Genomic DNA, 19,663 nt, shown 5'->3' with positions numbered 1-19,663 from the left:
GGAAAATCTATAACTAATGAAAAAATTTACAGTTTTACATAAAAATGCTTGTGTTTAAAAACTAGAAGAACATGTTTAAGGGATTTATTTTCAATCCTAAAAATACAACAAAATTTATTTTAATTGAAGTATATATCTAAGCTTGACAGATATGTTTTGTAGAAAAAAAACATGTAATTTCCATAAACGACGCACAAAGTGGTTTTTTTTTAAAAACTTTTCTCAACACCTTAGTGCGAATTCGTTAAGGAAGAGGTTCCCCAGTCAGGGTCTTGATGTTTGACCATTGGAGCGTTAGTTTTACTTGCAGTTGCATCATGAAAAAGCCACGGGAAATTGGTGCGTTCCGTTTTTATTTTGAGATTCAAAAAAGGGAATTGGTTGCTAGAAAGTCTTTAACTTACTCAAACGTCACCCAAAAGAAAAAATTTAACAATCTTGATTCGCTTTGACAGATGGCGCCATAAAAACTCCGGGGAATTTCGGGGATTTTTGTAATGAGTATATATTTTCAAGAACTTCAGAAAATAATCTTTTAACAGGAAGAAATGACTTCTTATGAAATGAAGATTTATGCGCCTTAAAAATGAATTAGATAATTTTTTTTTAAATTACATGAATTAATATAGAAAGACGCGTATGATACAATCTATATAAATTTATTTTTATGACAACGAATTTTTTATGAGTAAGTTATATTAGTTTTGATATAGGGAAATATTAATTCAATATTAAAACGATCTCATAACATATTCTTTTTAAAAAAAATATTGAAATATTAGTTAAAATTCCTATTGAAGAAATAAATGAAATAATAATTGATAAAATTGGCATTTGATGGAAATAAACATACTAGTCACCCTCTGAAAAGATTCATTATCTTATGATATTCCTTAAAATCAGTATTTTAAATATTTATTTTTTAAATTTTTCTTCGATAGTCCAGGTGGTCTTCTGCGAAGATTTGCTACTTTGGAGATCTCTTTTGATCAATATTTTCGTGATACATATCCACTTTCATGTTAAATTTTGCAGCTGCAAGTACTCGTGTTTCCCCAAAACTTAGAATGCTAAAAAACAGACTCGTCATTTTATTTTGTGTTGAAATAAAATGCAAAAGTAATAAATAAATAAAAGAATAAAAGAAATAAAATGCAGGAACATTAGAAAAAATACTCATACAACATTTATTTAAAAAGATTTTATTAAATTATTTCTGATATAGACATGATTTATTTCATATTTTACAAGAAAGTATAGTATAAATGTAAATTTTGACAGTTTTTGTGTAAAGAAAAGGAAATTATGACATACGCTCAGTTTGCAATTAATAGTATGAATAATTAAGAATAAAACTGGCATTTTAACCAAAATTACGGAGTCTGATTGAAATTTATTATTTAAAAAGTAATAATAATAACAGTCAAACAACAATGAAATGAGATAGCTATTTTTTCATTCATAGATGTCGTCCTTAACCCAAGAACATGGTAATCTTGGTAAGAAATAAAATTTCGATGAATATCGAACCCGAATTAAATTTGTCTGCCATTAATTTGAAACCTAGTTCTTGTGATTTAGCATTTAGTTCTGTTCTTTTCTTCTTTGAGTTTTTGCAATCAAAGGTTCATATAAACAATTTCGCAACCCACTTAAACGTTTTAACGTTGAAATTCAACCCCAAATAGGTCAAACCGCAATTGAAAACTTAAACAAGAGAACGAAAATATGCTAGCAAGATCAAAGAGGAGTTACCAGAAGTGTTCTTACAATGTGTCAACTTTATGACTAAAAAAAAAAGAAAAAAATCGATATGAAAAATATATTTTATGTAGAATTCATACTTTTAGCATCTGTTGGGATTGTAAAGTTTGAACCTGAATTTTGAAGTTATGATTATTTGTGAACTTAGAAATGAATTGTAATCGTGTTAGACAGTACAACTCTGCTTTAAAACTTCTCTCTCCCGCATTTGATCCAAATTCAAGCTTTATCCAAATTCGCAAAAAAGTCACGCGGTTTTCACGATCCACAGCTTGCCAATTATTGATGTAAGAAACATAGACAGATTAAGTTTATTTTTCAGTTTATTCAGTTTCAGTTTAGTTTACGTATTTTTTTTACAAACATGAAATGAAATGAAGGATTTTTTTAATAAAGGATTTTGAATCCCCTCTAAATATTATGCATGCTGTCCTGTATTTTCCCTAATGCCTTAATTATTTAATCTTTTCTGCATATTTATAAAGAAAGCTATCCTTTTTTAAAATATAAAAAAATTTCAAAATGAATTTTTTTCAAAACATTTCTTTTATCGATTTTCGTATTAAGAAAGTTTGAATTACAGACAAAAATCAAGTTGCAGAACAAGTAGCCCCTAGTACAAAATATTGTAATGTCCTGAAACCTGCGCTGAAAAAAAGATGCAATATAACAAGATAAAAAAATACATACATTATGGATTTTTTTCAGTTCATAATGATTTGAAATAAAACTTTCTCTAAAAATTATAAATGAAATGTAAAGCTATGAAACAAATAGTGATTATTTATTATTTAAAAATAAAATATTGCGAATTCAAAAAAAAATTGTTTTAATAAAAACAGTTTTTAAAATTGCCTACTGAGTTTTCATTTGAATGTTGGAAGGTTTGCAAATTCATTCTTAATAAATCGTTCTAAATAAATCATTCTTTGTACATAGTAATGTTTTTTCGGATTTAAATAACATAAAGAGCTACACTTCGATATTAGAAAAAATTTATAAAGCATTTTCAACACAGCACCAATAAATAAATTAACTTATATCAGGTTGTTTTTTGTAGAAAATAAACAGATGTGGTTTTGAGTTTTTATCAAGTGTGTATAACCTATTAACTGCATACTGAAAATGTTAAACCGGTAATATAACTTATGTAATATAGTTATCAGTTTTCTTTAACAACCTATCTCTGTTAGTAGACATGAAAGTAGCATTCACGCCAGTAAACTTTGCTTTTTCAAACTTGATTTAGAATGCATTCGAATGTTACAATTCTGGAAAACAGAAAAAATATACAATGATAATGGATTCTTTTCTTATAACCACTGTTTATGGTTACTTAATATCTTTGACGTATAGCAAAAAAATATTTTATGAATTTCTCTTACTGAGAATGTCTGTTGGAACTATCTGGAAACTTTTTGATACGACATTTTTTTTAATTCATATAAATTGTATTGAAGTATTCCAGTTCTATAACTCAGCACTTTACTAGTCGCAAAGATGCAATGAAATTTGTTAAGAACATAGCGTTTATAGCTCAATTTTGTAAAGTAATGTTTAGGGACTGAAATGCTGGGAGCCACTAACTCTTCCAAAGATATATTTATTGAAAATTTTCATCATTTTTTTTACAACTCTTAATGAATTTGTACTGATATATTTCTCATTTTCCATAATTTTTTCTCAATTTAAAAAAATCATGGAGAATCATCAACAGAACTTTGCAATGACGCTTAAGTGAAAAATTTTTACTCACATGTGGTTTAATTGAAACATTACAACTAGGAAACTTTATGCAATCGACGTAAAATATCAAGAGAAAAAATCATTGGAGTTCATCAGTTTCATCAAATTCATTTGAGTTTTATTCATTTATTCTACTTCTTGTTGGCGTTTTTACTCGATCGAAATTAAGGCCAATGAAATGAGTTTCATTAAGTTAGTTGTTAAATATGTTGAAAAGAATTAAAGTAAATAAAGATATGATTTACATGTAGTGAACAGAAGCCGTGGAAATTGCTTTTTTTATTAATATTTTAAACTTAACTGAGGTCTTAATCAGGAACATATCTGTATCAGTTTCACAAAACATTCTTTTCGTGATGATGCATATATTGAATGGAGTTTCTGATGAGATGTGAGAAAATATCTGAGGATATTTTCTTTCTCCAATTCTCGAGCGTTGAACTTTTCCAAATTTTTTTATTTTCCAAAAAACACAAAGTAACAGTGTGATGGTATATCATTCAGTGACAACATGGACATCAATTGGCATTGGATTCTTCGTTCTGTGTACTTCAATCATCGCAGATATCATCAATCCATTTCAAATTTGAAATCACAGAGATTAAAAGAAGGAAGATGATGGTCAAATTTCATAAAAGTTGAAACGGTTTTCTCAAATCAAATATTGCGAAATAAAAGTCAAAAGCACCGAAAATGAAATCTTGGTAAATGAGTCATGTTTATGAAAGCTTCCACTGGGAACTGGAAAGAAAATCGAATAAATATCTTGAATTTTAAATTGAAAAGACTGTTTTAAAGAACTTAAAAGATATTATTGTACTAATATAATAAGGATTTAAAAGACATTACTGAAATTATTGTAAAAATTTAAAAGATATTAAACATGCATGAATGCGTTTTGAATTATATAGTGTTTGAAAATATTTAATGAGAGAAAAATTCAAAAAAATAACTTGAATTATTCAACATCATTAACTTTTTTTTCGAGATGGGAGGAATAAGTAAATTGTATGATGTATTACGATGGTTTTACGAATTTGATTTTTTTGAAATAAGGTAAAATGAGATCTTACAGTTGCACAATTCCTCATGTAAATTAAATTTCATATCTATGTAGCCCTATATAACTTCTTTTGTATACTTTAACGTTTTTGAAATCAATGAAATATATTAACAGGTGCTTATAATGATAGGACTTTTATTACTAGCATTTTCAGTTTTTATCTACGAGGCGCATACAGAAAGTAAGTTTCCCGAATTTTTTTTAAAAGAAAGAACTCGCACTTTCAGGAACATATTTATTGGCAACTAGTACAGCAATGTTTCAGCTATTTTTCTACATAGCCGCCACCAGAATTGAGACACTTGTCGTATCGTGGGATCAACTTTTGTATCCCACTGTCGTAGAACTCTACCGCCTGTGAATGGAACCAGCGTGTGACAGACGTCTACCGTTACTGTGAAACACTGCGGAAATTGCGACGTGCCATTCAGAACAAGAGTAGTGGAATGCTTACAGCAAGTGTTGTGCTCCTCCATGACAATGCTTGTCCACATACGGCACGACGCACAGTTTTTGACGGAATTTGGGTGGGAGTTGTTTGATCATCCACCCTAGAGCTCTGACATTGCTCCCAGCAATTTTTGAGCACATCAAGAGATTTCTGTCCTCCGCTGAGCGTTTTGGCAATGACGAAGAGCTGAAGACGTCTGTCACAAGCTGGTTTCATTCACAGGCGGCAGAATTCTACGACAAAGGGATACAAAAGTTGATCCCACGATACGACAAGTGTCTCAACTCTGGTGGTGGCTACGTAGAAAAATAGCTGAAACATTGCTGTACTAGTTTCCAATAAATATGTTCCTGAAAGTGTGAGTTCTTTTTTTTAAATAAATTAGGGAAATTTACTTTCTGGATGCGCCTCGTACTATCGACAAAAAACTTGTTGTAAGTGAATAGTGATTACCTACCCGACAGGGATATCTATAATTTTAAAATTATTCAAAAAATCAAAATAATGCTCTTTTACCTGCCCCTGCATTAAAGTCCACGTGCAGATCTGACATTTGTTGCTCTGAAAACTCTGCTTCCAGAGGTTCACTTGCCATAGTCTTGACTTTCGAGAGAGTGGCTGTACAACGTAACCTCATTTCATTTTTTTGGAAATGTCTATGTTTAACTGTGAACCGTAGTCCCAAAACAGTAGATACTTTTCCATCAATATATGTGACAGGTTTATGGAGTAAGAGTTGTTCAAGTTTGGCCTAAAATTTAAATATTGCTTACACAGTTGTTCAAACTTCAATGCAAATAACTAAAAAAAGAAAATTTTAGTATTTCTACTACAGATTTTAAAAATATGTTAAAATTTTTTTTTCTCCTTGGAGTGTTCTTTTAACAAACTCAGTTTTTATTCCTGACCACCTGCGATCAATTGCGGTTGCAGCTTCTAGACTATTAACGGGGCATTACTGTCTACAGAATCATTTATTTCGCATTGGACTAGCCGATTCACCTTTGTGTGTTATATGTGATAGTGGAAGGCCAATGACGGCAGAACATTTGGACGAGTGTGAAGCACTGACAGATTTTTCATGTATATTTCAACGCTATTGGCAAGCAAGAAGTTTAATGGCCTAACGGCTAATGTAACTGGCATTTTACAAATAAAAAAATAAAAAAGAATTTCTCACTTGTACTACTCTAATGAGTCATACAAATTTTTAATTAAAACTGGGCTGTCCAGCTTCTTTTAAATTATACGAGCTCTATATAAATGAAAACTTGATATTCTATATATAATTTTAAATGTACGACTTTTTTAAAATTCAATTTCTTATGCCTTACAATTTAAAATTTTTTGCAACCGCAATTAAATAAAATATTAAAAAAAAAGAAAATAAATAATTATAAATTTTTTTTCTGCACTGAATTATCTTCTGCTAAACGAATTTTATAATTGTGGGTAACAATTTTTCGATTCGCTTAAAAAGTTCTCGAGATATGGTGAACTAGGCCACAAAGAGTACAATTTACATTAAGGGTTCAACAATTTCGACCACTCTCCAAAATACCATATTTTCCAGATAACCAGCAACTTCCCATATTTGAGAGTCAGAATTCATTTGTCCTAAACAAGCATGTTTAGTCAGAGAAAGTATTTTTTTGCTTCTGATTTTGCTACTTATAACGTCCTCTGCATTAATTAATTAGCATAGTTGAGGTCACAAATACAAACCATTAAGAATGAGTCTTAGAACATGAAGATCCGATCACTAGATCAAAAGTCATTCAGTATTTCTTTTTTTTTTCCTCTCACCGTACATACGTTACTTTTTCAACATAAACGCGTTTCCTTAATAGTGTTATTCCTTTTACGAAAATATATAATTTTTCTTAGTGTGTAGAGACTAAATAGTATTCTTTGTGTATATAAAACGTTGATCGAGAAAGTCGTAAAAAGTCCCAAAAAACGCTTGTACAAATATAATCCCCAGGTCTCCAAATGCGATTAAAACAGTTTCTACAGTTTTTTTTAGTCTTTTTATTTTCTTAAATATATCAGTTTTAGGCAAGCATTCCGGTATAAAAAAAGGCTAATTATAAAGATCAATTTTTGCTAACTTAGCATTGCAATAGTATTGTGATTAAATAATTTTTACTCTAAACAGCTATTTTCAGTTTAAAAAGTATATACAGATGGATGACAAAATAATACGAACACCTGTGAAAAAGTGGGACTTATTTCACACCTGCAGTACAGCCGCGCCACCTGCAACAGAAGTCTGCCACCTAGTGAGCGTGAAGAGGAAGCTATCAGTCTCTCACCACTAGTCACCTGAGTTGCATGAGTTTATCTAACTAGCTTTTATAAGGTGAAATATCTGACCTGTCAGAATTGCAAAGAGGGAGGATTGTTGGGAGGCGTTTAAGTGGAGCATCGGTGACAGAAACAGCAAACCTTTTGGGGTTTGCAAGAAGTACTGTGTCAGCCGTTATGACAGCATACATGAAAGAACATAAGACGAAGTCTTCAAAGCAAAACAGTGGCCGAAAGTCAAAGCTTGATGATTGGGATAGACGTGTCTTGCAGCGCGTAGTAGCTCGAAAACACAAGCAATCGTTATTCGAGATAACATCAGACATGAACAGTTATCTTCAGGACCCCGTTTCAACAAGAACTGTTCAAAGAGAACTTCATGCAGCGAACATTTATGGGAGAGTGGCAATTCGTAAACCCTTGGTGACAGCAACCAATGCTTTCAAGCTCCGTCAGTGGTGTAGAGGTCACAAAGGCTGGTCCCCACAGCAGTGGCAGCAGGTAATATGGTCCGATGAATCAACCTTCACCTTATTTCAGAACACCGGACGCGTTTATGTCTGGAGATCACCCAAAGAAGCGTTTGATCCTGAATGCCTCTTACCAACTGTGAAACATGGAGGTGGCTCCATTATGGTTTGGGGTGCGATATCTTGGCGTGGTCTTGAGCCACTAGTACGTCTGCAAGGGAGAATCAAATCTAATGACTGTCTAAGCGTTCTAGCGGATCATGTTCATCCTTTTGTACAGACTGTATTCCCTGGAGAGCGACAAATTTTTCAAGACGACAACACCCCTATCCACACCGCTAGGTGCGTTCAAACATGGTTCGAAGAGCATGACAATGAAGTTGAGCATCTCGCCTGGCCCCCTCAGTTTCCGGACTTAAATATTATTGAACATTTGTGGCAATATTTGGAGTCTAAACTTCGTTCCCGATTCCCACTTCCATCAAATCTTTTGGAATTAGAGGACGCTTTGCAAGAGGAATGGCCTAATATTCCTTTAAATGACCTTTATGCATCGATCCCACGTCTTTTTAAATCTGTAATTCAGTCAATGGGTGGTCCAACTCCCTATTAATAAAGATTTTCTGATATTTTACAGGTGTTCGTATTATTTTGTCACCCATCTGTATATGATGGTTCACTCATCCTTACTTCTCTGTCATTTATGTACCAATGTAGTTCTGCAGGTGGCTGAGATTTGGACGATGTGCAATTAATATTTACAGTATCACCAACAGTGTATTTACTCTTTCCACCATTTATCCTTGGTCCATCTTTCCGGGCTCCTAGGAATATTTATCATGAGAATATATAAATAATAATAAAGATGTTTAAAAGCATTTTTGATCTTTTATAAATTATAGCTATTGACAATAATTTATGAATAATCAAACTATAAGCAATTATTCAATTTTTGAGGAAATTATTAAAAAATTTCATATTGCGTATTTATTCCTAATTATTACTACGTACTTATCCGTTAAGTCGAATCCGTAAAAACCTACTACCATATCACCTATATAATGTACCTTTATTAGTACATTAATTATTACCACAATAACTGTTACTTTTAAGCACACTTATTGACCTATTACCACAAGTCAATTTATTGTCAATAATAGTACGATAAATTTTTACTGCCCCTTATTAATATTTAATTGATACAAATTTGACTTGGGTAAATACATCAAAACTAGATAATTTTGCAATAGAAACGAAATGCGTTCCTAACATTGTTTCTTGCATCATAAAAACTGTGATTGAATATATATTCGATGATTTCGATAATGATTTAAAATTATGAAACATTTTAAGTTCACAAATTTTGGAAGATTATGGTAACTTAAATATTTGGCCAACGAAAACAATTTTTGGAAAGCTTGTGAGTTGTACTCGTCGTACATTTACGACAACTGATCTTAGAAAAAATGTGTAAAATTTGATGCAGCATACCTTTTGAAGTTTGAGTGAAAGCCATATTCTCCAATTACTAAGGGATTTCCGTAGTTTCAGAAAATAACTTTGAAAATGGCAAAAAAGTAATGTATAAGTGTTTTAATAAATTTTAGTTAAAAGAATTTTGCCCCCATTGCATGCAAATAATTTAAACAGACATCTGAAAGTTTAGATAGAGAAATGGTTATGCTCAAAGGTCTTGATCAATGTTTTAAAAGTTATGTCTAAGAAAAAAATAGTGCGTGGAGTCCCTCCGAGAGGAAGAAGTTAAACTTCGCAACCTGCGACGTTAATTGTAGAACAATCAGCAGTCGTAGAAGGATCACTAGTTCTGTTCAACGACTCTTTTTCCTGCTCCGCTCGCTTCTGTGCTCTGTAATCACGGTAATATTGTGCATTTTTCCCTCGCGGACCAGTGGAAGTGCTAGTGGTTGCCTCATCGTCTCGCCCTGTAAAATGTAATTGTATTAATAATGTATGTGAATGCTTCATTATGTAATTTCAGAAGAGAAAACCTAACAATCAAATGATATTCACAAGAGACGTATCTTGACATAACCTTAAATCCGTCGCATTGTCCGTGGGATTGTTTTCACTCATTTTTTACAATTGTTATCCACTAAATTTGAAAATAAAAAATACTACCCTATTAAATTATATGTGTATCAAATCAAACTAAAAAAATATTTATGGAAAAGCAATACTTTTATGACTTTTATTATATTCATGCTAGTGAGAACCGAAACAATATGGAAATGAATGAGGGAAAACTGGATCCCACCACGTGATTTACCGGCCAATAAAAATGTAGCGTTAAACGTTTAACGCAACCTTGTTGGAAGTCGCATAAGAAGTATAACTTCAAAAATGTCGGCTTTAGTTCGCTACTACAGATAAATATATTTCACCCGGAACTCAAATGTTAAAAGACATGTGAATGACTATATAAGAAATTAGAGTCAGAATATTATAAAGTATAGTTTTCATTGAGCATTTTGTAAATCATGAACATTTGAGCATATTTGAAATCTATAGTAACTTTAAATATGCTAATCACTTGAAACATTCTGAAGATCATTAACAGATTCAAAGCATGTCATTGAACAGCGCTACTAATATTACTGTAAATAACTTTCTCAGTATTATTTTTACGATTGGAAGTAAAATAAATAACAGAGAAGATTTTGCTTTTGAAGTCTTTCATAATAGTTCGGAAATGGAACACCACTTGGTTAGAATACCAAATGAATCAAACTACATTTTAAGCCTTTCTGAATCGATAAAATGGATTTCTGATACTCTTTTTTATTTCTTTTTAACTTCTCAATTGCTCCTAATGACTCATTTTATTTTAATTTTGGAATATTTTATCTCATGAATATTTATTGTAGTATCTCAAAATATTTTATTTGGGCTATTCTTACGCAGAAAGGGAAAAAATTTAATGAATAAAAAGAGTAAATGCAGTGAGAAGCAGAGTGATAGTGAGAAAAATCTACCTACCAACCTACCTATATATATATATATATATAAAGTTCAAAATTAAGATAAAACAAAGAAAAATTACAGACATATGAGAAAAGGGGGGGGAATAATAATTAAAAAAAATAACAAACAACTGATTTAAAAAAAAAAGAAAAGAAAAAAGGATGAAATTTTATTTAAAAAAAACCGGAAAAAAGAGATAGAATCTTTTCATCAGCCCACACGATTATATCAGCAAAAAAGAGTGCTATATTGATGCAATATCAGAACGCACTATTTTTTGCGGATATAATCGTGTGGGCTGATGAAAAGATTACATCTTTTTTTCCGGTTTTTTTAAATAAAATTTCATCCTTTTTTTTTAATCAGTTGCTTGTTATTTTTTTAAATTATTATTTCGCTCCCCCCCTTTTTCATATGTCTATAATTTTTCTTTGTTTTATCTTCATTTTGAACTTATCTAATGAGTTCTGTTTACTTGCAGCTTACGCGCAATAAATGAAACTTATTGTTTTTCTAAACTTTCTTCGTGTTTTCTTGTATTTATTTATTTTGTTACATATATATATATATATATATATATATATATATATATATATATATATATATATATATATATATATATATATATATATATATATATATATATATATATATATATATATATATATATATATATATGTCATTTTAAGTATATCATTTTAAAGGTTTGCAATTCTGAGTAATTGGACGATTTGGTTTTATGGTTAGTAGAAATTTTTTTTCTTCTTATTTCAATGCCTTATATTTTTAAAATTATAACTTCACTTTGTTCAAAGCTATTTATGATGAGATTAGAGAGAAGAATTTAAATCAACCTCAATTTGAATGCACAAAAGAAATTTGTTTCGTAAATTAATAATGGCATTTTGTGCACTTTTTTTTGAAAGTGTTTTTGAATAATTTTCATTTAAAAGAAATACTATTTGGCAGAAATTAAGTTAAAATGAAAATGTTTCGTAAAAATAGCCTATATCTTAACTAATGGAACCATTCGATGGGAAAATGACCATTACAGCAGAAAAAATCAAAACATTAAAGTAGAGTGATATTAATTTCCTGATAATTTAAAATTCAAAATTTAGGAATTATTTAAAATTTAACTGGTAATGCAGTAAAAATTGGTGCGGTGGGTGCAGGATTTTGATTATTATTATTCCAGAAAAAGATAATTTTCGCAGGGATTGTTTATCTAGAATTATGAAACAGAAAACAGAATTAATGGAAAAGGATACCTATTTTTCACTAGTCAGGGCGACATCGGAGGATGGATATGATGTTTCAAATGAAAGTAATTTACATAAAGTACATGGCAAATAAAATGTATATGAAACAGGGTATTCATAAAATTAAAATTTTTATTTCCGGAAGAAAAATAGCATAAAGCTTTACATACTGATATGAATGATATCTTATCAAAATTATACTTAAAATAATTAAAATATTTAATTTTTAATATTTAATACTTAAAAACATATTTAAATTTAGAATAACGAAAAGGGTCTTCCACTGAGGGGAAAATGGAATCCCTGAAGTGCAAAACCTCATATTTTTAAAATCGAAAAGCAAGTTGTAAATTTTAGACGCTAACAAAATTCGAAAAAATAGCAAGGTATCCATGATTTGAATATTAATTAGCAAATTACTACCAAGTACTTGTTTCAATGAGTTGATCCATATATTGGCTTCCACATTTAAAATTTGTTGTCAGCCAATAAGTTGTGAGAAATATGTAACGCAAATAAAAAAATATTTTAGCAACGGCTTTACGAAATTAATGCAAATGGGTTATGCAGATGCCTGAAGGGAGTCTCGGATTCTTTAAAGATTGATTAGTTTCAACTAGCAGGTGAAGGTTGAAAAATTAAAGAAATATTTAGAAAAAGTAAAACATTCCAGCAACAGTACGATGTGGGCCAGGGGCGTCATGAAGGTTGAGGCCGCACAAATTCATGACCAACGGCATGATTGCAGCAATATGGTCAGCCCTGTGTACAGGCCGCCTAAATTTCTCAGAGAAATTGGTAACCATTAATCTGAAGCAGGTGGGCTTCAAGTCGCCAATGGGGATCGAGCTGCAGTTCTTCACGATTATGATTCAGTGCCTTAATTATTGAACTATCGCAACTCAAAGAGACACTAATGATATCTATTTATTAAGAAGATTAAATAAATAAAAATTTAGATTTTAAAATATAGAATACAAGTATAGCTAAAATTGGTATGACAGCTATTACTTAATGACGAAAATCTCATGTTCATAACTTAAATAGTAAATATATGAAATGTTATAATAACTTCATGTGTATTTTTTATTCATACCAAACTTACCAAAGTCAGAGAAAATAGTCTTTTGTAAAGGCGAGGAATTACTAGAGACCAAAATTTCTTCACTCCTTAATGTATGGGCTTGAGAAATAATAGCCTCACATAATAATTTCATTCGACCACTTTTAAAATGATCAGGTCTTGCTGTAAATTTAAGAATAGAACTGGAAATGGACAATCCATCCACAGACTCTTTTGGTTCAACTTGATAAAAATAATCAACGTTGACCTGGAATATAATAATAGCAATAATGATGATAGTAGTAGTAATGACAATAGTTATTATTATCATTATATATATATATATATATATATATATATATATATATATATATATATATATATATATATATATATATATATATATATATATATATATATATATGAAACAATGATAATATTAATAATAATAATAATAAGTTACCCTTAAATCTCACCTGAGTGTAATTATCTTATGCTGGACTAAACATATTTCAAATTAAAGGTCTGAGTCTCAATTACATCCCTAATAAATGTTTGAGTTTATCACATAGTTGTAGTGAGTCAAAAGATGTTTTTCATTTTCTTTTTACCATTTAACAATGCATTGTTTCATTTGAACAAATGTAACAAAGCCGTATCAAAATTTAAAGGGATCTGAATGAAACAATTTGTATAGTTTTTTATATATTCTCTTTTCGTAAGAGGCCCACAGGTTATAGAAGTAAATAAGTGGGTTTTTTATCTGATTAAGTCTAAAGAACGATTTATTTAGCGTTTTAAATAAAAATTTTTCAAATTTTAATTTTATATTATTATTTAATTTATAAAATTGCTATAATGGGAGCAGAACCTTTAGCAGCTAGGAGTTTTGTGTTTACTAACCCATTGTATAATCATGTAAAATGTTTAACTACATCTTATTATCCAACTTTTAATTTCGATGAAAAGTTCTACAAATGTGTAGACTACTGCTTAGATTTATAGTCTTAGATTGATAGCGAAAAAATGTATTAAAATTTTTACTTCATTTTTTAAAGAAATTGAAATTTTGATTAAAAATGTTTTTTGAATGCTCACGGAACTTTTTTGAGTCCTTAATGGGCTGAGCTTTAAGTGATTTCTAATCATACCTCACTATTACGACGTCTTTGTAATGTAGTTTAAGTAGGTAAAAAAAATTATACTTGAAAATGTTTTCTATTAAAGCCCTAAATGTATTTGAACTCAATATTTGATTGTCAAATAAAAATAGTCTAAAATAGATTTTAAACTAAAATAAGAAATTTGCAACAATAAAATGTTCATTTTAAATTAAAAATTACCTCTTGGTCATTTATCCACCATTTTAAAAACACAGCTGGTCTTGATGGAGAGGAAACACAAGTGACATTCACCGTTTCACCATTATAGTATTGATGTTTTACATTCTTTATTTCAGGAGGATGTTTTGGATTAACTAAGAAGAACATGCAAATTCTAAAATTAATGTTTAAATATTAGAATTTCCAAGGAGAAATCAGAAAAGCATAAAAATTATAACTATTGAATTGACAAGAACGTAGTTTTGGATTTTTAGTGCGAAATAAAACTCAATTTTTTCTTCTATATAAGAAATAAATTTCAGGCATTCAAAGATCTTTCATTCTGTTTGAATATCTTTTTTAATTTTTCAGGTTAGTTCATGATTCTGAGCTCATTGAACATCTGCTCCTTATTAGCTACAAACTCCACCGAATGCGGTCATCGTCATTGCTGAAATTTTTACCGTTTAGGAAATTTTGTGAAAAAATATCAAAACAAGAAATATTAACGAAACAAATAAGTAGATCATAAACGTATTAATATAAGATTATTAATAAGATAAATGGCAGCTTACAGAATAAGATTTTGAGAAGGGTTAAAATTTAATCATATTGTTCGTAAAATGGTTTTGCGAAGCACGCACGGAAAGATGATTAAAAAAAATTATTTTAAGATTATGAGGAGATATAAGATGTTGCGAAATTTTAAGATGCTTAAAAATAATGACTACGTATTCGCATTATTAATTATAAAATATTTATTGAAGAAATTGATAAATATATCATTCCAAATATATACATATTATTAAAATTGTCTCAATTATTGAAAACAAAGAAGCTAAGAAATGAAATATAATCACATTAAGTATAATCACAATCTGATGTATAATCACATTATATCAGAAACATACTTTTATAAAACTCGACATTCATATAATAAAACGCTTTTTATGCAATAAAATGTTTTATTCAAATCTCTTTATTAAAATACGAATGTATTTTTAGAAACTAAAGCACATACATCGTATTTCATAATTAAAAAAAAAGGATAATCGGTTATTAGCGAAAAAAAATATGAATGAAATTTTACACTACGTGCAGGTAAGTTAAGTTTCTCGTAAGTTATCTTCATTTAAATATTAATCACCCCATTTAAATATTTCTTCATTGCCGCCAATTTATTTTTTGAAAAATAATTAATTTTAATTTTTCTCGGCTTCCATTAAATAAAAACTGTTGAAACTTTCGATTTAGCAACAGAAAAGTACGTAGATTAATATGGAATAAAAAATGTATACCTCATAATTCAAAATTTGTTCATTCACAATTAAATTATATAATAAAAAACAATTATTAAAAATATTTCTTGCATGAAATTATCTTTGGGTTAACGGGTTTTATGAGTGTGTGAAATTCCTTTTTGAATTGCTTTATTAGTTTTGAAAATATGACTTAAAACGCAAAAAGTGAAATTAACATTAAGGGGTCCGAACTTCTTATCGCTCTCTTGATCAAACTATGGGGACCATATTTCCGAGATTGTGGCCAACCCTATATTTTGAAGGTTAGGAATCCAAATAGGGAAGAAAAAAAATGTTTATTCAGAGAAAGTACGTTTTTATGTCCAATTTCGAAACTTAATTAATAGTTAGCCCTAAATAATTAGCATATTTGAGGTCACCCCCAGGAACCATTAACATTGACAATCCCAAAAGTGGTCGTAAATAGAGGTGGTCGCTACACCGAGGTGAGCTTTCCAGGAGGTTTCACTGAAAATGGTACCTTTCAGATTATTTTATACATATTTTTTATTCAAATTTTTTATTAATATTATTTTACATATTCGAAAAAGGTATCAGAAATGTTATTTTACATGACGTAATACTAATAAATCTCTTTACTCTTAAATATAGGTACAAATAAATGCTAACTCGAGTTGTGATAAATAGATTTGGATGCAATATCCAATAATAAGTAAAACATCATAATAAAAGGTAAAAATTATGGATTATAAAATGAAAAAAATTAAATTAAAGAATCAGAACAAAGGTATATACATATTTTATCTTACAAAAATAAATAAAAAAGGATGATGAAAAAATCCCATGACCCTTTTTTTTATATTTTTCATAATGATACTGCTAATACTCCTCCTGAATTTTTCAGATTAGATAAATAAATAAAATTTCATGCTAGAATGTGACTAATAACATATTCAATATATTTAAACTATGGAATGAAGAAAGTTGCTTGAATAAGTCATATTATACATATTTGCTAAAATACCAAAGAACTCTTTACAAAGCATTTCTTCCGTATGTAAAAATCCTTATTTTTACTATTTAAAGTTTAAAAATACTTTCTTCAAAGAATTCTGCAGAATATAAATTCTAGAAGTTTTAATCTAAGATTTATATTTTATTAGAAATGCATCTACTATATGCCAATTCGAGAGAATATATTTTCATGCAATTTCAGGAAAATTATAGATAAAATATTCTAATAAAAGGAGAAAATTATGTATTATAAAGTAGCAAAATGAAATAAAAGAACCAGAGGAAAAACAAAACACATAATATCTATAACACAATGACAGAAAAAGTCAGTGAAATACATTCACGTAATTCTGCTTGCACTGATACTTATCTTACTGATACTGATATGGCTGATGCTTATCTTGACTTTTCCTTGTTAAATAAGTAAATAAAATTTGATTTCCCAAAATACGAATAAACTCTTTACAACGTGCATTAATTGCACGTAAAAAATATATGTTTATTCCATATCGTAAAATTTAAAAGTGTACTCCACAAAGAGTTATACAGAATATAAATTCTAAGAGTTGCTTCGAGATTTATAAAGTAGGAGTAGTATTTTCTTTATTCTACTATAAAAAGCGTTGAAAACTGTAATAAATTAAGATAAACTATTTAATTTCCTTAAAAGCTTTCTCGGGTTTATTTTCTCTTTCAATTTGGATGTTCGGATGAAAGAATACGACTTTATTCATCTGAGCTGATGGACCATTTTCAGTAATTTTTAAAATTATCAAGGCCAATTGTTACGTTTAATTAATTAGATTCATATAAAAAATGTATTGAAGAGGATGTTTGTATTTTGGTTTATCCAGTCATCCAAATATCCTCGATAACTCTTTGGGGAAAAGTAAACTTATTTCGGGTTTATTCTGAATAAGTTAAATTGAGTGAAGTAATTCTAACTGTGAAGACAAATAAGAATTAATGTTTTTTTTTTAAGTTTGCGGTGATAATTACTTAGCTTTAAAGCTTTGCAATCATATTAAAATCTTTTTTATTTTCATCAATACTTTTTTAGAAAAAAATAATAATTGCGTGTTCATTATAATATTTATATTCTGCATTAAAACCAATTTTAAGATTAACTTCAGCATTAATTTCACTCATTTTCTTGCAGCAGTAAAAGTAATGATTGCTAATGTCACATGTTGGAACGTGTCAAAAGTATTAGACATTTAGCTTTGTATATTGATTACAATTTGAAATGGAAAACCTCTATAAATACTCTTGCTCAGTTTTTACTTATTTTTTTTTCTCATTTTAAGACAATAACTTTGAATTGTTAAATTGTTTAATTGTTAAATTTCATTGAATATGTTAGGTCATGGTAAAAAAACGCAAGACAAAAATTATTCTTTATGAAAATGTCTTTATCTCCCTAAATATTTAAGCTACAGTTACGAAGTATTATGCAGGTTTTGCAAATAACAACCTAAGTAATCGATACTTCTTCACTTAACTTATATTTGTTATTTGTATTTATTATTATTATGCATTTTATTGTAACCATGATATATTTTTTATGTGTACCTGACAACTTCGATGATTTATAAGTTTATTTCTGTTCCACATGACTTCATGTCTGTCTTTGTGTTTAGTCTTTGTCTAATTTCATGACTTAAATTATTGTTAGCACTAATTAATTAGCACTTTGAGACATAATGATGTTTTATCTTTAAAGCTGAGTCCCAGTTACAATATGATAAAAATGATCAAGATGTTCACTTTTTAAATGCACTTCACACTGCACAAAATAAAATGTGGAACTCCCTAAAAACTTTTGATTTCATGATCAGATTTTCACGGACTATGATGCAATCTTAATGACCCGCAGCACTAAATTTTAATAAGATGCTTAAACATTAATTCGTACTTACCATAAACTTTCATTTCCCTCTCTCCTTTGACTGTTCGAAAGAAGGGTGCTTCTGTTGAAACTTCACATCTATATATTCCTTCAGAATTAATGTCAGTTCTACTCATGTAGATGTGCCCTTCAAAACTGTGATCTAACTGAAATAATATTTTATATATTACTAAAGAAAATTAAAAATTTTGTAGTACGTCAAAATATCATGTTCAGGAAGAAACTATTTATGATAGTGGAAAAACCAAGCAGTGAAGAAACACTACCCAGTGAAGGAACATTTCATATATATTGATTAAAAATAAGAATTTGAAAGTTTTTCTTTCGATTGATTGGTAATAATAGCTTACTGCCAAACAATAGGAAGTCATCTAGCAATGTTTTGGATTACCTGGTAAAATAGACTTCTCTGGAAAATTTTTTGAATTTGTCATTATCTCTGAAACACATTGTTTCTTTGAAGAAATTATAAGATGAGTGTTTGCTTGTATATGTTTGAAGTGGTATTAATTGCATGTAATAGTTTTATTTTTCTCACTGTGAAAAAGAGAATTCAAAATATAGTTATTGAAGTTACGTTTTATTTTTTTTAAGCATCATAGCACAATAAAGTACTGAGATAAGGGGGTGTTTATTCACTGGATCACCAAACGATGAAAAACCAGTGAAGGAACAAGAGTTCTTTTACTGTTTTTTTTCGAAGTTAATGAAAATAAAAGATAAACTTTAATTTTCTTGTACCTTTAGTGATGTTCCGCATCAAAGTATGTTAAAAATACGAAAAACAACTTCTAATCAGTGAGGGAACAGGCATGTTCCTTTACTGGGCATGGATTTCCCAGTGAATGAACAGTATGCTAATATGCTGACATTTTAATTTTCAATTCATAATTACAAAAAAAGTCAACCTTTTCCAAGTATTTATATGTTATAATTTCAAACATATGCTTGTTTTTAAATATTTGTATGGCTTATAAATTCATAAAGAGCATTAAAAAATAACCAAAATTAAGTGTTTCTTTACTGGGTGTTCATTCACTGGTAAGAG

General features: G+C 29.2%; 1 protein-coding gene across 2 annotated transcripts in view; it reads right to left on the bottom strand.

Annotated features, from left to right (window-relative positions):
- Positions 1–1,235: 1,235 nt before the first annotated feature.
- LOC122270638 (synaptogenesis protein syg-2) overlaps positions 1,236–19,663 on the bottom strand; it is a 119,124-nt gene continuing 100,696 nt past the window's right edge. For both annotated transcript variants that reach the window (XM_087167739.1, XM_087167738.1), the window contains exons 3-8: positions 18,626–18,761; positions 14,452–14,585; positions 13,151–13,376; positions 8,492–8,625; positions 5,541–5,775; positions 1,236–4,251 (exon numbers count right to left, since the gene is read on the bottom strand). In XM_087167739.1, the coding sequence (XP_087023865.1) occupies positions 4,163–4,251; positions 5,541–5,775; positions 8,492–8,625; positions 13,151–13,376; positions 14,452–14,585; positions 18,626–18,761 (954 nt within the window). In that variant the 3' untranslated portion in view covers positions 1,236–4,162. The remainder of the gene's footprint in view (positions 4,252–5,540; positions 5,776–8,491; positions 8,626–13,150; positions 13,377–14,451; positions 14,586–18,625; positions 18,762–19,663) is intronic.

Source organism: Parasteatoda tepidariorum, chromosome 7 (assembly GCF_982258835.1).
Source record: "Parasteatoda tepidariorum strain Cologne lab strain chromosome 7, Ptep-v5.0, whole genome shotgun sequence".
NCBI lineage: Eukaryota > Metazoa > Arthropoda > Arachnida > Araneae > Theridiidae > Parasteatoda > Parasteatoda tepidariorum.
This window is presented reverse-complemented; position numbering and strand designations above follow the sequence as displayed.